Source organism: Orycteropus afer, unplaced genomic scaffold, assembly GCF_000298275.1.
Source record: "Orycteropus afer afer isolate SDZICR_OR568_19922 unplaced genomic scaffold, OryAfe1.0 scaffold00063, whole genome shotgun sequence".
In the NCBI taxonomy this organism is placed as follows: domain Eukaryota; kingdom Metazoa; phylum Chordata; class Mammalia; order Tubulidentata; family Orycteropodidae; genus Orycteropus; species Orycteropus afer.
The window spans coordinates 4,088,407-4,106,647 of NW_006921650.1; the positions used below are offsets into that span (position 1 = coordinate 4,088,407).

The 18,241-nt window shown below is 38.4% G+C and overlaps 1 protein-coding gene across 1 annotated transcript in view; it reads right to left on the reverse strand.

The window, feature by feature from the left end:
* The window catches only part of COL1A2 (collagen type I alpha 2 chain), a 37,534-nt gene extending 27,153 nt beyond the window's left edge, over window positions 1–10,381 (reverse strand). The window contains exons 1-7 of the mRNA XM_007939805.1: window positions 10,312–10,381; window positions 7,515–7,525; window positions 6,929–6,943; window positions 6,237–6,272; window positions 4,597–4,689; window positions 3,261–3,314; window positions 96–140 (exon numbers count right to left, since the gene is read on the reverse strand). Coding sequence (XP_007937996.1) covers window positions 96–140; window positions 3,261–3,314; window positions 4,597–4,689; window positions 6,237–6,272; window positions 6,929–6,943; window positions 7,515–7,525; window positions 10,312–10,381 — 324 coding nt within the window. The remainder of the gene's footprint in view (window positions 1–95; window positions 141–3,260; window positions 3,315–4,596; window positions 4,690–6,236; window positions 6,273–6,928; window positions 6,944–7,514; window positions 7,526–10,311) is intronic.
* Between the last annotated feature and the right edge of the window lie 7,860 nt (window positions 10,382–18,241).

Here is an 18,241-nt window from a genome sequence, read left to right on the forward strand (position 1 = left end):
ACACACACACACACACACACATACAGGATGTCATACTCCAAGCCTTTACTTAATTATCTTTTTAAGTAGGAGGGACACAGGCTTTTGGTACTTACAGGGGGTCCAACTGCACCTGGAGGGCCTCTAGGTCCCATTAAACCCTGTAAAGAGGATAGACAGTTAGCACTGATATCCTGCCATGGCTTTGGTCAGAGTCAGCATGACTAGCTTAGCAGTGCCACAGACATTTTGCGATGGACAGATGAACAGACCTGCTGGGTTTTATTTCCGTTTTTGTCCCTCCCAAGGAAGCATTTCAGGACCCAACTTTCCTCCACTCTTTCTTCCCCTTGGCTGCTTCTTCTCTCCTAACCCAAATCAGCAGAGCAAACGAGCACTGGATGGGAACAGACGTAGTTCTCTAAAGCTGTGCCTAATCATGCATATTGAGATTGTTCTAAATGCAATGAAGTAAATCTGTCTTTGCACAAACACAGAATATACAACTGCCTTCCGTGCAGCTGATGAAGCATTTCCTTGGGAGGCTTTTGATCTTTGTCATCACCTCATGTCATAACACGCTAAGAAATGGATCCTTTTATTGTCACAATGGACATAAATTGAAAAGGATTAAAAATCCTTCTTAATGCTTAGAAGGAGGTTTGTTATAACCTTATAGCTCCTTTAAGGGTGACTGCTGACTGGACTGATAAAAATGTCAAGCAAAAATAGATGGAATGACAGGTGAAAGGAAAAAAAAAATATTATTGAAACAGCACCCTAGAAGAGTCTATCATTTGATAGTATTGAAAATATGGCCCAAAAGGCAGCAGATTGTTTTCATCTTTGCGTATCATTCTCTACCACACAAATAAAATAAAATAGAATGTTACTAGTTTTTGAGCTAAATACATATTATTGACTCCTCTTTGCAGTAACTGATGCCTGCTGCAACTCATCTGGGGCACTCTGTCCTCACAATGCTGAAAATGTTTCACCTACAAGTCTGGAGTAATTTGTTCAGGACACATCAACCATGGGGACTCTGTAGTCAGGTTTGACCTACTATCATAATGCCTAGATTGAAATCATACAGATTGTATTTAAAAAGCACATCACCTTAACTATAATTTTGGTTTTGGAAATTGACGCATCATTAAAATAAACTCACTTTTCCATCAAAGTACTTTTTTAGGTATACATTAAAAACAATTTTCTTTGACTTCATGGATTTTAAATTATATTTATTCATTTTTCCAAGTGTTTGCAACAATTCCTTTACATAAAAGGTAGTTTATGTTGTGGAGGCTGTGAGACAGAAAATGATTACTCATTAATTCAGAGAAGAACCCTATGGGGTTTTATATTATTGATTTTCAAACATGGAAAATTATTTTAATACTTTATTACACCCTATCTTCCTGATCACAAAACACGTATCTGTTGATTACATGTGTCTGTGCATGTGTGTGGATGTGCAAACTGAAATTGTTTCATTGACATGTAATAGTAAAGTAGTCTGCTTTATGTTCCCCAAGGAGATGTACCAAAGCCAGTGGAATCTAAAATCCATATTAATTTTCTGAGCTTAAATAGGCTTTTTAATTTTTTTTTAGTATTTACCTGTGTTTTACTTTTGTCCCACTGGCTTCTTCTTAAGACAGAGGTACTGCTTTAAAGCTGACTAATGTCTAGCATTAGCTAAAATGGCTAATTTTTTTAAATGTCCTATATAAACAAAGCCAAGGCAAAAACAGAAACAAAACAAAACAAAAACCCAAATTCTATTTCTTTATTTCAGAAATAAACTTTTTAAATTACCAGGAAAACTCAGGAAATTGAAAATTATCAATTAAAGGTATATTACTTCTCAAGTGAGAGTTTTAATTTATAGGAAATATGATCTTCCCATTGTAGTGTATTAGCTTATTGTGGACTATTAGCTCCAGCAGAGTATCTTTTGATGACAAAGCACTGAATTCATTTTCCAGGTAAAATTTGTATTTTAAAGACCATGTTAACTATGGACAGATAAACAGCTTAGCTCGGGAAACAGTTGTTAAAACTACTGTGTGTGTGTATGTATCTGTAGTGTTTAACCAAACTAATGTTTTAACCTCCAGCAATTTTTGTTCTCTCTCTTTCATGTATCACTATACATTTTGCATGCTCATATTGATTTTATTGCTAACTATCTACTAATGCTTACTTTACTTCCTAAAGATTGGCAATCATCTTCGTATTGGGAATGTTTCTAAATGTTAACTCAGATTATAAGATGTATTGAAAAATATCTGAGTTGTATGGCACAAATGCCAAACTTTATTCACGTTCCATTCTATATTTATTTATAATTAATAGACTAAAATGGAATTTTTGTAAAAACATAAAAGAAACATTTCCTAGACTGCTGAGAGGATGTCAGAATCTGTCATATATATTCTTTGCTACATCTCAAACACATAATGCAATGCAGTTTTGAGCCCATTGAAGGCACTGATATTTATTTGTTGAATAAAATGAATGCTTTACTGAAGGACTAGATATATGAGGCATGATGTAGAACATTCAGACATCTTGCCTGGTGGTTCGTCCTAGTTCCGTCATTAACCATTTGCATGCTCTTGGCTAAAGGGGCTGATCTACGGTTGTAAGATTAACAGGCTAAAGTAGAACTTGTTGATCCTTTCCAACAAGCTCATAGAACTTAATAGTTATATGTCTCTAAGGGTTGTTTAAAATTGTAAGTAATGTGAAAGGATATAAAGAAAAAAAACCAGAATGGTTGCTCTTTTGACTTCATGTGCCTAAATTATGATTACTATAGGCTATACCATAATCTGGTAGCATAGTGGCTAAAGCACTTGACTGCTAACCAGAAGGCTTGCGGTTCAAACCCACTAGCCACTCCTCGGAAGGAAGGTTGGGCAATCCTACTTCTGTAGTGATACTGCCTTGGAAACCCAAGGAGGGGTCGCTATGAATCGGGGCTGACTCGACGGCACATAACAACAACAACAACATACCATAATCTATTTTTTGGACTTAATATCTGATTTAGATATAACATCTGATTTGAATACAAACATCTAATGAGGCAAATTCATAAAAAAATTGAACTCTCTAACTGGTATAGTTTTGGAATACAAAAATAAGTGGTGCTTTCATCTGATCTCAGTATGAGGGTTAACCTATGTAGTTAATAAATGGCTGTATAAAGTTTAACATAATGAATTGCTATATAATATATTCTTTGGCTAAGAAAAAAGAGATAAGCATACCATTGGTCCAGGGCCAAGTCCAACACCTTTTCCATCATACTGAGCAGCAAAGTTCTAGAGGGAGGAAACAAGAGATACAGTTATCAGCCATGTAGTTGATTGTCTCATTCTATGGGTAAAGATATTTTATTGTTGTTTAAAAGGGAAGAATGCTTTTGCTACAAGGGTTTATAATTATCATTTTGGAATTATATATTAAGCTAAATTCTTACAAAATCAGGAGAAATATGAGTTCAAATTTACTCCACACCCAGTTTGAGATGGAGAGCTTCTCTCATCTCATTTCTCAAAGCCTTGTTCTCCCCTGCTACCCTGTGCCTGACCTTTTTCTTCCACACTGAGGAAGGGGAACTGTTTAAATGTTAAAAGTCAATCAAGGCCCCTTATAAAGGAAGCAGCAGCCAGAAGGATGGCCTTACATTTCTACCTATTGGTCCTCCCCTCCAGAACAACACAAAATGATTAAGTGACCTTTTTCCCTGGAGTTTCCAAAAGAATATAAAGTTTTCAAGTTTAGAGGAAAAATAAAATGCCTCTCAGAAGATTAAACTTTTAAAAAGTAGTTCACAGTAATAAATTTACTCTTAAAGATCTCTCTTATTGTGGTAGATCTATTAAATCTGCACATTAAAGAAGGTGAGTTTTAATGTACTCAGTAGACAAGCAATCACAACAAGATCTTTGAGGGAGAAAGGTCCTATTTTACAGGCATACAGTTGAGTATTAGAATCAGGCTTCTGATTCATAGTGCTAACCAATTAAGCAAATATGTTTTCCTTCCTGCAGTGAGGCCATTTGGCACTCATACCATTGTTCAAGACATAAAGCTAAAGGAAGATATTAATGAAAAAGGGAAATGTACTTTTCTCAAATTAGTTTCAAGAAAATTAAACCTGAAACTGCTTTGAATGTTGGTTCAGCAGACTTCAAGCCAAGGAGAATAAAAGGGTAGAGTGTGTACAAAATTGCTTAAGAATAAGGATTTCACTAATTCAATCTAGTCAAACTCTTTAATAATGCAACACCTCTTATTTGTGCCCTACTGATAAAATATATTAAATCCTCAAATTAAATAATGATTGTCAAAGCTGCTGCTACCTTCAATGAACACAAAGGCCAGACCTGTAATTGACAAGAGCTCATTAAAAAGACAGGCAAACTAGCCCCTTCAATGAAAAAACTAAAGAAATAAAATAAAATATATGAATTTCCAAATAGCAGATTTCTTCCTTAACTGTTAAAAATAAATTCCATACTGAGCCTTCATCCAATAGTGGTATATAAAACGAAAGTAAGCTAAACGTTAATAATCCTTATGATTAACTGGATATCTTACCCCACCGAGACCAGGGGGGCCAGGAGGACCAGGTGGACCAGGAGGGCCTGGGATGCCATCTTCACCATCTCTGCCTGGTGGGCCATCTGGACCCTATCATATCAAAAGTGAATAAAAACGTCAAAGTTAGACAGGCCCCATTGAAATAGGTACAAGGAAATGGAGGTCTGAGAATGCAACTGATGAATCAGTTGTTTAGACCTTTCAAAAACACAAGTAGGGGAAAACTGATTGAGATTAAGTTATGACATGCATCTGTTTTAGAAAGAAGATTAGTAACAGATACAGGAGGAACAGACAGGACAGGATCACTCTCCTTGAGGAATTTCCCAGGCACTGATTATTAGTTCGGGAGCTCTGGTGGCATAATGCCTAAGGCATCTGACTGCTAATCAGAAGGCTGGTGGTTCAAACCCACCAGCCATTCCTCGGAAGGAAGGTTGGGCAATCTACTTCCATAGTGATACTGCCTAGGAAACCCAAGAAGGGGTCGCTATGAGTCGGATCTGACTCAACGGCAGTGAGTGAGATTATTACTTCATAATAGAGCTTCAGTATTCAAATAAAAGTAAAAAATATAGCCAACATTTATGGTTCTATGAACTTCATAGGTTAATTGTACAGTGTGATGTTCTAGGTATATAGATTGCCAGTTTCTGACTGTGATGAGCTTACTCAACTGTTTTGGTTACTTTTTGCATTAATAACAGACTAATCGATATGATAATTAATAAAATAATTTTGTCACAGGTTAGAAAATCCTGAAGCTCTCCTACCATTAACATTTATGATGTCAAAAGAATTCAACATAACTCTACTTCTAATAAACTATTTCAGTGGAGTACATGTAAGGAATGCACATAATGCTTGTTTGTATTTCCCAGTAGATACATTGCTGTTGTGTGCCACAGCATCAATTCCGACTTCTAGTGACCCTATAGGACAGAGTAGCACAGCCCTATAGGGCTACCAAGGTTGTAATCTTCATGGAAGCAGATTCCCCCATCTTTCTCCCCCTGAGAGAACTCCTGGGTTTGAACAATTGACCTTTCAGTTAGAAGCTGAGTGCTTAACCACTGTGCTACCAAGGCTCCTCCTAATAGATATTGATATTTATATACCGGCCAAAGTGTTATATAATGCAAAACCATGTATTTATAGATGTCAAGTAATCATAGCAAGGAGATAAGACTACCATAAATAAAATATAAGCCTGATTGATTTATTTCTGAATTTAGGAAGATAAACATGTTAGTGATGACTGTTCTATTATCATTCCCAAACCACGTAAGACATCTTACTTCAAAAGCAAACAAAACATGTTAAAAATATAAGGCTTGTGTGATGCCAAGTAGATATATTTCCATTATGTATGTGTGCATGAGTTGAGCAGGTCAAGCAAAAACAAAGACAGATCATGCAAAGAATGTGGCTGTTCTGTAACTGATTTTCTGTCCTGAAGAGTAAACTTGTCCTAAGAGGAATACTGGTTATGTATGACAATGCTCATTCTGTTGGTCATTATTTGCTTAAAAGGAGGTGCAATTATCCAGATCAAAATATTCTTACAAAATTGTCACTCTGTTGTATCTTTTAGTATATAGTTATTCAAATTTGGGTCAAAGCCCTTTGATACATACCTTGTCTCCACGTGGTCCTCTATCTCCAGTTGGGCCCTACAAGGATGATGCAGATAGCACAGTAAGAAATGTTTAAGCAATTTCCAGTGACCAAACATACCATTCTTTAGTATAATATGTTTGTAAGAGTGATCAAGCCACAATGTTATAGAGAGTACCTATAAAAATGGCATACTACACCAAATAAAAGTGTATTGTTTTTATTATAATTACATGTAGTTTTAAGAGGGGGTGTATAAAAAAAAGAAAAGGTGTATAGCCTCTAGCCAACAGGCTTATACTGTAAGTAGTATTTTTAGTAAGGTGATTACTGTAGACAAAATGAAAATTTTGTTACAGCTATAGCACCATATTTATATTTATATAGTCAAAACCCTTTACAATAAACTTTCTTTTACTATCTTCAATTGACATAACAGTCAGTCCATTTTCAGAGTAAAAACAATCTTTTCTCCCCATTAGTATGTAAATCACTAGTTTATGCAGTAGAGATGTAATTAGAGATGATTCTGAAGATAATAAAATTGTTATCTTAAACATCAAAACTATTTTTCATCATAGTTTAGCTATTGTGTACTAGTTTGGGCATAATAGTGATAAATATTTTCCTTTTATAATCTTATAAATTAAATTAAAAGGCATTTCTGATAATTTTATATTATTCAGATATTTACAAAGTACCGGCCTCTTACCTTTCTTGCAGTTGCCTGGAAAAGAATAAGGAAAAGATTATCATGAAGAAAATTATATATAAATGTTCCCTAGTTCTGTGTTGTATATGGTGCATTTACTATCACTTTAACATTCCAAATAAAAACTTAAAATTTAGCAATAAATTAAATAAAAAATGTTATCTACAGAACTGAATATATACTTATCTGTACTTATGCCTCAAATTCAATTCATGAGCTAAGAATTTGATCATGATACTCTTGCAAATGATTTCAAAGAAGTTACAAGATTCTCTAGCTTAGTGAAGTCTTCTGCTTTGTAGTAGCTGATGCTAAAACTCAAACTTCCACTGGAATTATTTACTTTCTATTGCTGTGTATTTTAAGAAGGTAGTCTTATTCAGTAGCCCCACCCATTTTAGAAATTGGGGTGGGTACTTTCTAAGGCTGCGAAAAAGGTTTTGATTAGTGTAACTCTTCATGATTTTCTTGTGAATCCAGGTTGGTCAATACCAATACTTCTCTCATTATTCCCAGAGGAGAAATTACTGTGACTGAAGAGATGAAAATATATTTAAAAAAAAATAGAAAAAAAAATTTTACTCACCTGTTGTAAAGCTGAAGAGAAAAGAGAAAAGTAGAAAATAATCATTAAAAATTGTAATTATATTTAACTGATCAATAGCAGTAATTAGCAAATAGATACACTAGTTCATACAATTGATTTACCTAATTAAAGGGCCAATTATGGTTTTTATTAAGACCATTCTAATGATTTAGAAATTATGCAGGTCAAAAGTATGGCAGGGAACAGCAGGGTGATTTGTTTGCAATATTAATATGTAAATATATTTTGAATTAAATTGTTAATTATTTACTATTTTATAAATGCTTTTAAATATTAATGTGTCTGAAGAATGTTGTTAATGCTCTGTAATTAAGCTGGTAAATTGCACAGATGAATTGCTGAATAGAAGATTAATAGATTGATAAGGAAATAATTTTTAATTTATGGTTTAGATCATTATTAATATTTAATAATAATTAATCCAAAAAGGGGAAAATTTAGAAAAGTATGGTATCTAACTGGGACACTGAAGTTGCTTAGTGCTTCACTGAGTTTGTACTATGTATTGCTTTTGTTCCCAAGAAAAGATTTGCTCTGTATAAACAGAAAAACTGTGTATTAAAGAATGTAAAAAATTATGGTAAGAATAAACCAAAAAAATCTCCCCTTTGCCATAATGGCTGTAAGTCCTTAAAGATGAATACCCCTCCTACCATTTAAAAATTGAGAGCTCTGGTGGCGTAGTGCCTAAGGCATTTGGCTGCTAACCAGAAGGCTGGCAGTTCAAACCCAATGGCTACTCCTTGGAAGGAAGATTGGGCACTACTTCTGTAGTGATACAGCCTCAGAAAGCCAAGGAGGGGTCGCTATGAGTCAGATCCGACTTGACGGCAGTGAGTTGTCTTTTTTTTTTTTTTTTTTCTCTAAATTATGGGTTAATATAGTGTATAAGTGTGGCCAATTTTGCAGTAAGATGAATCACCCCTAAAAACGAATTTAATTGAGTGGCCAGGAAGTATGTCTCTAGAGTGAAAATATCTATTGTAACAGTCACAGTTCAGGAAAGTGGACCATATCTAGCACTAACATTTAAGGGCAATTTATGAAAATTACTTTTAAATTAGAAAAATTATGTTCACTTTATTGTATATATTAGTAGGAAGGATAATTATGGCTGAACTTGATTAACAGACGTCCTCTCATTCAGAAAACTTGCCTTTTAATTACTCAGAAATGAGCCATTTTGATGAATGTGTGCTTGGTAATGTTTATTTCAGACCACGGAAGGCTGTCGATCAAAAGGTGAGACTGCCGCTTTTACCTCCAAACTTTCTATGTCTGTTTTCTATTTTCTCTCGGAGCCAATCCTGTCCCTCTACCATTAGATCTCATAAAAAGGGAGTGATATAATGTTAATTTGTTAGATGCATTTATTCCATGCAACAGTGTGGACACTAAAAGTGTGTGGGCGGTGGGGATACACACACACACACACACACACACAAACACATCAGTAATGATGTAATGGTAGGTACTGTGGTACTGGGCGGAGCAAACTTTTTGAAGTTTTAGGTGTGGTCAAACATCCTTTATATTCCATCAAATCAGTATCTCTGCCCAGTAATTAGGCAGCCATTTTCAAGACTAAAACAGAATCATTTTCTTCATTCTACATTGATGATGTTGTTGTTATGTGTCGTCGAGTCAGCCCTGACTCATAGCGACCCCTCCTTGGGTTTCCGAGGCAGTATCACTACGGAAGTAGGATTGCCCAACGTTCCTTCCGAGGAGTGGCTGGTGGGTTTGAACCACCAGCCTTCTGGTTAGCAGTCAAGTGCCTTAGCCACTATGCTACCAGAGCTCCATAAAACTTAAAGCTGGAGTGGAGTCACTCTAATCCCCTTTTAGAAAAGGCCCAGTTGGATTTGCCCAAGGTCAAATGGCAAATCAGTGAAAGTCTTGGGAAGATCCTGGGTCTCTTGAGTCTCAGACTAGTGTTGGTATTTCCCAAGTTGCTGTGTTCAGAGTGATCTGATTATCACTGAGAAGACGTTGAGGAGGTAATTCTCCAGCTCAACAAAGGCAGAGTAGATTTTAGTTAAATTATTATTACCACTTCCATTACCACATAATGAGTTGAAAAGCTAATTTCACTTTTGAGAATGTATCAATTCCAGGTAACATCCATTTCCTTCCTAGGATACACTGGCTAGCTATTGGGAATGACTCCAAACAGAAATGGAGAGAATCTGGATAAACCAGTCTTTAATGGAGACTCCATTAGTTTAAGGCCTGGTCCCTTGCGCTTTCATTTTCCTCCCTGCAGAGGGCGCCTTAAAATCATCATCATAGTCATTATCCAGACACGCCTTACAACGCCCAGAAGACCAAAACTCTAAGGAGCTGGGTTTTATGTTACTAAATTAAAGAACTTTTTAAACAGGCCTCAAGTTTTACGAAGTGGACATCAGAGAGATTATGGGGCCTGTTAAGACTTTCCTCACCCCATCATCCGTTAATATCTCATCTTTACAGAAAGGACCTTTGACTCCTTTACAACTTCAATAACCGAGGATGAGAACAAATTACTCTCTTCCTCAGGGTTAAGAGAAAAAGTTTCTAACTTTTGGCGAGAGTTGAGCCATTTATGTTTTTAAAGTATTTAGGTAATACCCGTTTTTTTCTCATCAATTCCTGCATTTTTTCCATATGCAAGAACCTTCCTTCCCTCCAAGCTGTAGCTAAAACTTAGGTTTAGGTTTCCTGTCTCAGACTAGGGTGCCCACCCATCTAACCTCTCTCTCCCGTCGCCCCCAAATAAGCGGAAGGCACTTACATTGGCATGTTGCTAAGCATGAAGTTACTGCGAGCAGCAACAAAGTCCGCGTATCCACAAAGCTGAGCATGTCTACCACTTAGACATGCAGACTCCTTGTGTCGCAGAGCCCCTGGGTCACCGGCGAGAGTATCACCTGGCGGGCGCAGGCATGCAGTCGTGGCTAGCACCTCCAACTTAGCCGAAACCTCCTGCTGCCGTGGTGCTAAAATAATAAAGCCCGGATCTGCCCTATTTATACGGCAAAAGTTTCCCTGGCCCGAGGGTGCCTCCAAAAGCGCCTCCACCAATGAGAGGGCTGGGGCTGGGGGCCCGGGCAGCCACAGCTGGGAGGAGACTGCGGGGGCGCAGAGGAGGGAGCGAAGGGGGGAGGGACGTGGTCACGGGGCTGGCTTCTTAAATTGGTTCCATTCTTTTTGAGGACGTGGACACTTTTGAGGCTTTCAGGGGGAAACTCTGACTCGCTGTCTGCATACCTCCGCCCTCCCCTTCCACCGCCCTCCCCCGCCCTTTCCAAGTTTGGAAACATTTTCGGACACGTCGAAGCGCTCAGCGAGCTCTGCAGACAACGAAGGGGGCAACCGCCCTGCGAGTGTTCAGACCTCGGGGCCGCGGGGCAGTGTGGAGAGGCCGGAGCCGGGCGATCAAAGCAGGAGCTGTCCAGCCTGGCTTCACCTTGTGCCCTGGGCAGCCACGGACAGATTTGAGCGGCCCAGCCGACGCCGCAGGACAGGGCAGAAGTGAGGGGAGTCCCGACTGCGTGGCGAGGGCCGGAGGCAGCCCTCCCCGCCCCCTCCACCCCGCCCCCCGCCCCAGCCCAGTTTTTCTCCAGTTTTGGGGCGTGGTGCACCCACGTTTTCAGCAGTAACGTTCTCTCTGTCATCTGGCTTTGGGAGAGGATGAGAGGGGATCCTGTCTGTGGAGAGTGGGGTTGGAGTTCGAGGATGCCTGTTTTTGGGGGTGGGGAGAGGGGAGAAGTCTAGCGGTGGCGTGGCACCCAGTAGGAAGGGAGGATGTGCTTTGCTCCAACTAGACCAGCCTAAGCCATCGAGGAAGTCTTTTGGCCTCTTTGCAGGCCTCTGCTGAGGCTTAGTCTAAACCAAGACCGGAGATTGGCTGGCTATTCGAAACGACTGCAACTGACCTGGAAACTGAAGACTTCTCTTTCCTGGACTCTCCTCTCTGAGAGTAAGGTGGAGAATCCCATGCTCTCCATTTCCTCAGAACCTCTGTCCTTTTCTCCACTGACACCTTGTCCGGATTTACCAGCTACACCAGGAGCTTGGACCCAGATAATTGGGAACTCTGGGTCTCACTGTCACTCACTGACACTGCTATTACAGGCAACACTCATGCCCCTCCCTACCTTGGTATCAGCTCCTCTTCCCACCTGGGGAAAAAACACCCAGCTCATCTAGAGGGGCTTCAAATTTTAGGTTAGGATTCCTGCAGTCTTTTCTGGTAACATCCCAAGCAGCACTCCTACCCATGTGGATGTTAGCCTTCTCCCAACACCCAACCTCCCTCTGCCCTTGGGGCCACCATTCCACTCTCCACCAGGGAGAAGAGGATCCAGGATCTTGACCCAGAGGTATTGGAGGTGAGAGGCCAAAGTCTTGAGAATTGTTAGTTACTAACTCAGTTAATTTCAGTGAATGGCCTGTTTCCAAACTTTCCTCTTGGAATGTCATTCCAGGCCCAGGGAAAAGGCCAACCATCCCTAGGTTGTGCCTTTATTTCTCTAGTACCCAATGCGGCAGTTATGGACTAGTTGAGTGCCATGCTGTCGCTAGAGCCAATGCAAAAGGAGCATCTTTAAGTCAAGCCTGTCTCCATGAAACAAACGAGGAGAAGCTAGAATGGGGTGTAGTTCTTTGTTAATTCTTTACTCCTTTCTTCTCCACTCTCCTTTTTTGCTTTGTTTTAAGGAAGAAAACTTTCTGCCTAAATTAACTCCATCAGCAGCTGCTATAAACCAAAGGGATTAGATATTCTTAAACTCTTTCCTCTAAACTTAGAAAAAAAAAAAAGGAAACAAATTAATGGCAGTAAAAGAGAGTAACCAAAACTATAATAGACTCTTCTTTTTTTTTTTTTTTCTAATTAAGGGCATTACCTTGGGAGATAACATTAGAAGAACACTGAAATATCTGGAGTGAAAGTATTTGAAAGGTATTTGGTCAGTTCTAGGAAGAATCCACAGGTAAAATTGTTTCTGACTAGGCAAAAATGGTTTTAGGTTTTATACTTTCTAACAACATCAACCAAAGAACTGAAGTTTAATTAATTACTCAAAATATCACTGTTAAAGACTGATCTAAAAACTTTAAAAGTGAAAATCATTTTTATCAGGAAAGCAAAACTTTAATATTATATAGCCAAATTGTTGAGTCAGACCCGACTCATAGAGACCTCTCCTTGGGTTTCCGAGGCAGTATCACTCCGGAAGTAGATTGCCCCATCTTCCTTCTGAGGAGCAATATATATATATATATATATATATATATATGTATTTTAAAATCATTTTTACTACTCTGCTCATTTGCCTTTGCAGGACATCATTAGTGCATTTGTTTTGTTTTTCTGAAAGTCAGAGCTTAATTCTCAACTAAATGATTCAGGCACATAAGAAAATAGATTTATGAAAGAGCCCCTCCCAATAGTTCAGTGAGGTTATCTGATAATGCCTTCCGGTCAGATCCTCCAAATAGTAGGACTTGCAATAGCTGCCCCAGATATTGAGGGTTTTGTCATTGATATCAAAACAGTTTAAATGTAGAACTTTTTTGGAAATGTGATTATACTTTTCTTTTTAGCATCTAAAAAAAAAACTCAGCTAATTTTTGAGAGTTAGAGAAATATAAGTTCAAACACACATTTATAAACGTAAAGGAAAACCATCTTTGCTAAAGGCAGCAGAGTGGACTGATAACTTTAAAAGCATTCCTGGAAACTGATGCAAATACCAAATGCTGCTGGGCTCCCTCCCTGCTGATGTGGCAGGGCTGGAAGCAGGCAGTTGTCAGCATTTGGTGGGAGGCCCTGAATCTGGACTGTACAATGAAAATCAAGAAAACCGAAGGGATTTTTTTTTTTTTTTAAAGTGGGAGGCAGATTCCAAATCCAGAAGATTTTATGTATAATTTTGACCATCTCTTTCTCTTACTGATTACTCTTTGGGGAACATAATGATTAAATATTTGCTTTGAAGGAGGATTTCTTTTCTTGCTCTCCTTTTTCAAAGGAGGAATTCTTTAATGCTCTCATTTAGATCTCTGTTAAATATTTTGTGCTTCCAAACTGGGAGAAGCTTTTTGTGTGGATGGGGGCGGGGCTGGGAAGAGAGCTGACCCACAGACTGAACTGAGAGAGTGGCTTGGTGAAAGCTGTGTTGGTATGTGGAGCTGGTTGGGGGGATGTGGCTGAGTAAGAAAGGAAAAGGGTAAGGGAGTGGGGTGGGCCGGAGGTTGAGAGTGGAGGAATGGAGGAAGGAGTGCAGAGGAGATCAAAGACTTCTACACTTAGCAGCTAGGCAGTTGACACCTGGAATCCTATTCCCAAATCACTCTCTGATGAAAAAAGATTATCTCTTTAGCTCCCTACAATCAGGAGATTATTGCATGTGATCACATCTTAAAGAGAGTGGTTGAGAGTTTGGTAATATAATGCCATGTTGTCTTATACGCTTATTTTTTTCTGTTCTTTTATCAAAGTGAACTTCTGGCTGATAGGTCTTTCAACATTTATTGAGGGTCCATGCTCTGGAAAGCACCAATATTACACCATCTCATTCTAGTTTTAGTTCTGAGTTGGCTGTTAAATAATTGCTAAGCTGTCAGTAATAATGAAGTTGATAGCTGAAAAGATTTGAGGGCTGACTTCTTTCTAGGATATTTGTTTGGAAGGTATGGAGATTTCCACCCTTCATAATACCAATTGAATTATTCAGTTCCCATTGATTATTTAACTAAGACCAGATGTATTTCCACTCAGGTAATATTTAGTGTTGTGACAGTCACTGTACTTGGTGGGCATATAATTGTGCAAGAGAATTAGTCATTGTCCTCAGGGGGATTGCAATCTGTTGGATGGTAGAAGAGAGTATAGCAAGTGTTTTGATGGGGAGTATTGGGTGCCTTTGTGTTTATAGAAGATTTAGGGTGAACACCTTATCTAGATTTAGGTGGACAATAGAGAATGGAACATCCTTGTTCAAGCTTTAAGGAGGAAGAAGAGGTGAGGAGTGGTTTAGGCACAGTGGCATTAAAAAATTTGGCAGTCTGAAGAATGGAGAGCAATTCAACAGGGTAGGAGTGTGGAGGACTGGAAATGGGGGAGGAGAGAGGAAGGAGCTAGAGAAGAGACTGGTGGATTTAACCAGACCAAAAAGAACGTTTTCAACTGTTTTATGGTGTTTGTGTTTTATTAACCATGCTGTGGGGAGTGTTTGAATGATTCTAAGGAGAGAAATTATTTAATCAGAGATTGCTTCTTAAAGGATGTTTTTGACATCAGTGTGGAGAGATGATTAGAAAGGGAACATCATAGAGCTAAAGAAATTAGTTAGGAGGTTGTAGCAGTAATTCTGAGGGAAAATGGTGGTCGCCTATACTAAGTAGTGATGGGAGAGTTCAGGAGAAGTTGGTAGGCTTTATATTTTGGAGGTAGGAAAAAAGATTTTGATGTTTGGTTGTGTGGAGGGAGGGAGAGGGAGAACTCAAAAGTTCTGGCTTTGGTTATTGGCTGGATGGAGGTCTTATGCAATGAGTTGGGAACAATTAAGGAGGAGAAATTTTGGGTGGGAGAAGGAAGGTAAAGAGGTCAATTTTGGGCATGTTCACTTTTGAGTAATTGTGGACCATCCAAGTTGATGGGTCTTACAGATAATTAGAAATTTAGACACAGAATCCAAAATGTGTATTTGGCCTAAATTTAGGGATAAAGGAATCATCAGATTACTGATGTCATGGGAGTGGTTGAAATTCTCAGGTTGTAGGTATATATGGAAATAGTAAATAATCAAACATGGGAGAAAACCCTGAAGTGCTCAAGCATTTAAGGAATGGACAGAAGAAGAGGAAACTATCAAGGTGAAGGAGAAGGAGCAGCCACATTGAGTGGAGGAAAAACCATAGTGTGTTTCATCATGAAGCCAACGTACTAGATTATTTGGAAGACAGGGCATAGGTTTTTTGGTGCTGGAAAATTTGCTGTTTTTCTGAAGGTCAAATAAAGACTCAAAAGATTACTTAAATTAGCAAATTGGAGATCACTGGTGACCTTGGTGAAAACGTGAAAATGGTTTTGGTGGAGTGGAAACCAGGCGACAGTGAGTTAAGATTGATGCCAGAGATTACATAATAGAATTTTGCAAGACCAAACACCTAGTCATTGGAAATACCTTCTTTCAACAACATAAATGACAACTATACATGTGGACTTTGAATTTTCGAATGTACAGGAATCATATTTACTACATCTGTAAAAAGAGATGATGGAGAAACTCAATGACTTAAGTCAGAACATGGCCAATGGCCAACAGCAGAACAAACCATCAATTGCTCATATACAAGTTCAAGTTGAAGCTGAAGAAAATTGAAATGGGTCCATGAGAGTCAAAGTATAACTTGAGTATATCCCACGTGAATTTAGAGACAATCTCAAGAATAGACTTGAGATAGTACAAATAACTTAAGACCAAATGACTTATGAGATGACATCAATGATAATATACATGAAGAAAGCAGAGGTCATTAAAAAGAAAAGAAAGAAAAGCCCAAAATTGATATCAGAAGAGACTCTAAAATTTGCTTTTGAATGGAGAGTAACTAAAGAGAATGGAAGAAATGATGAAGAAAAGAGCAGAAGATATTTCAAAGGGAGATGTGAGAAGACAAAGTATTATAATGAAATGTACAAAGGCCTGGAATTAGAAAACCAAAAGGGAAGAACACATTCAGCATTTCTTGAACTGAAGGGGAAAAAAAAATCAAGGTTCAAGTTGCAATTCTGAAGGATTCTATGGACAAAGTATTGAATAACACAGGAAGCATCAAAAGAAGGTGGAAGAAATACACAGTTACTGCACCAAAAAGAATTAGTTGGTGTTCATCCTTTTCAGAAGGTAGCATATGATCAAAGACCAATGACACTGAAGGAAGAAGTTGAAGCTGCACTGAAGGAAAAGATCAAAAATAAGGCTCCAGGAATTGGTGGAGTACCAATTGGTATGTTCCAACAAACAGTTGCAATGCTGGAAGCACTCACTTGTCTGTGCCAACAAATTTGGAAGACAAACTACCTGGCCAAGTGAGTGGAAGAGATCCATATTTGTGCCCATTCCAAAGAAAGGTAATCCAACAGAATGTGGAAATTATCAAAAATATCAAATAATATCACAGACAGGTAAAATTCTGCTGATGATAATTCAAAAATAGATGCAGCAGTGCATCAACAGGAAACTGCCAGAAATTCAAGCTGGATTCAGAAGAGGCTGTGGAATGAGGAATATGATTGCTGATCTCAGGTGCATCTTGGCTGAAAGTAGAGAAGACCAAGATGTGTTTTATTGACTATGTAAGGCATTGGACTGTGTGGATCATAACAAATTATGGATAATATTGTGAAGAATGAGCATTCCTGAACACTTAATTGTGCTCATGTAGAATCCGTACATAGACCAAGAGGCAGTCATTTGAACAGAACAAGGGGATACTGCATGGTTTAAAATCAGGAAAAGTGTGTGTCAAGAATATATCCTTTCACCATATTTATTCAGTCTTTGTGCTAAGCAAATAATCTTAGAAGCAGGACTATATGAAGAAGAATGAGGCATCAAGATTGGAAGAAGACTCATTAACAACCTGCGATACTCAGATAACACAACCTTGCTTGCTGAAAGTAAGGAAGACTTGAAGCATTTACTGATGAAGATCAAAGACTACAGCCTTCAGTATGGATTATATGTCAACATAAAGAAAACAAAAGTGTTCACAGCTGGAGCAATAAGCAACATTATGATCAATGGAGAGAAGATTGAAGTTGTCAGGGATTTCATTTTACTTGGCTCATAGACACAGCAGTCAAGAAATTAAATGACACATTGTATTGGGCAAATCTGTTGCAAAAGACCTCTTGACGTGTTAAAAGGCAAAGATGTCACTTTGAGGACTAAGGTGTGCCTTACCTAAACCAAGGTATTTTCAGTTGCCTAATATTCATTTGACTGCTAACCAGAAGGCAGGTGGTTCAAACCCACCAGCCACTCCTCGTAAGGAAGGTTGGGCAATCTATTTCCATAGTGAGACCGCCTGGGAAACCCAAGGAGGGGTCTCTGTGTGTCGGATCTGATTCGATGGCAGTGAGTTTGTTTTGTTTTGTTAATATGCATGTGAAAGCTGGACAATGAATAAGGGACACTGAAGAAGAATGGATACCTTTGAATTACGATGTTCATGATGAATATTAAATGTCATGAACTGCTGGAAGTATGAAGAAATCCTGGAAGATGTACATCAGAAAGCTACTTAGAAGTGAGGATGGCGAGACTTCATCTTACATACTTTGGCCTTGTTACAGGAAGGACATCATACTTGGTAAATTAGAAGATCAATGAAAAAGAGGAAGTGCCTCACAAGATGGATTGACACAGTGGAACAAACAATGGGCTCAACATAGCAATGACTGTGAGGATGGTTCAGGACTAGGCAGAGTTTTGTCTTTCTGTTGTCATGAAGTTACTGTGAGTTGGAAATAGGTTCATCAGCAACTAACAACAACAACAGCATGTGTCCAGAATATTTTGCAATATTTAACCTTTATAAAAATCTGAAGAGTAGTTATTATTTTACAGAGGAGGAAACTGTGGTTTAACAAGGTTAGAGATTTTCTCTAGATCAGTCATTCTCAAAGACAGGTCCCTGCCCCAGTA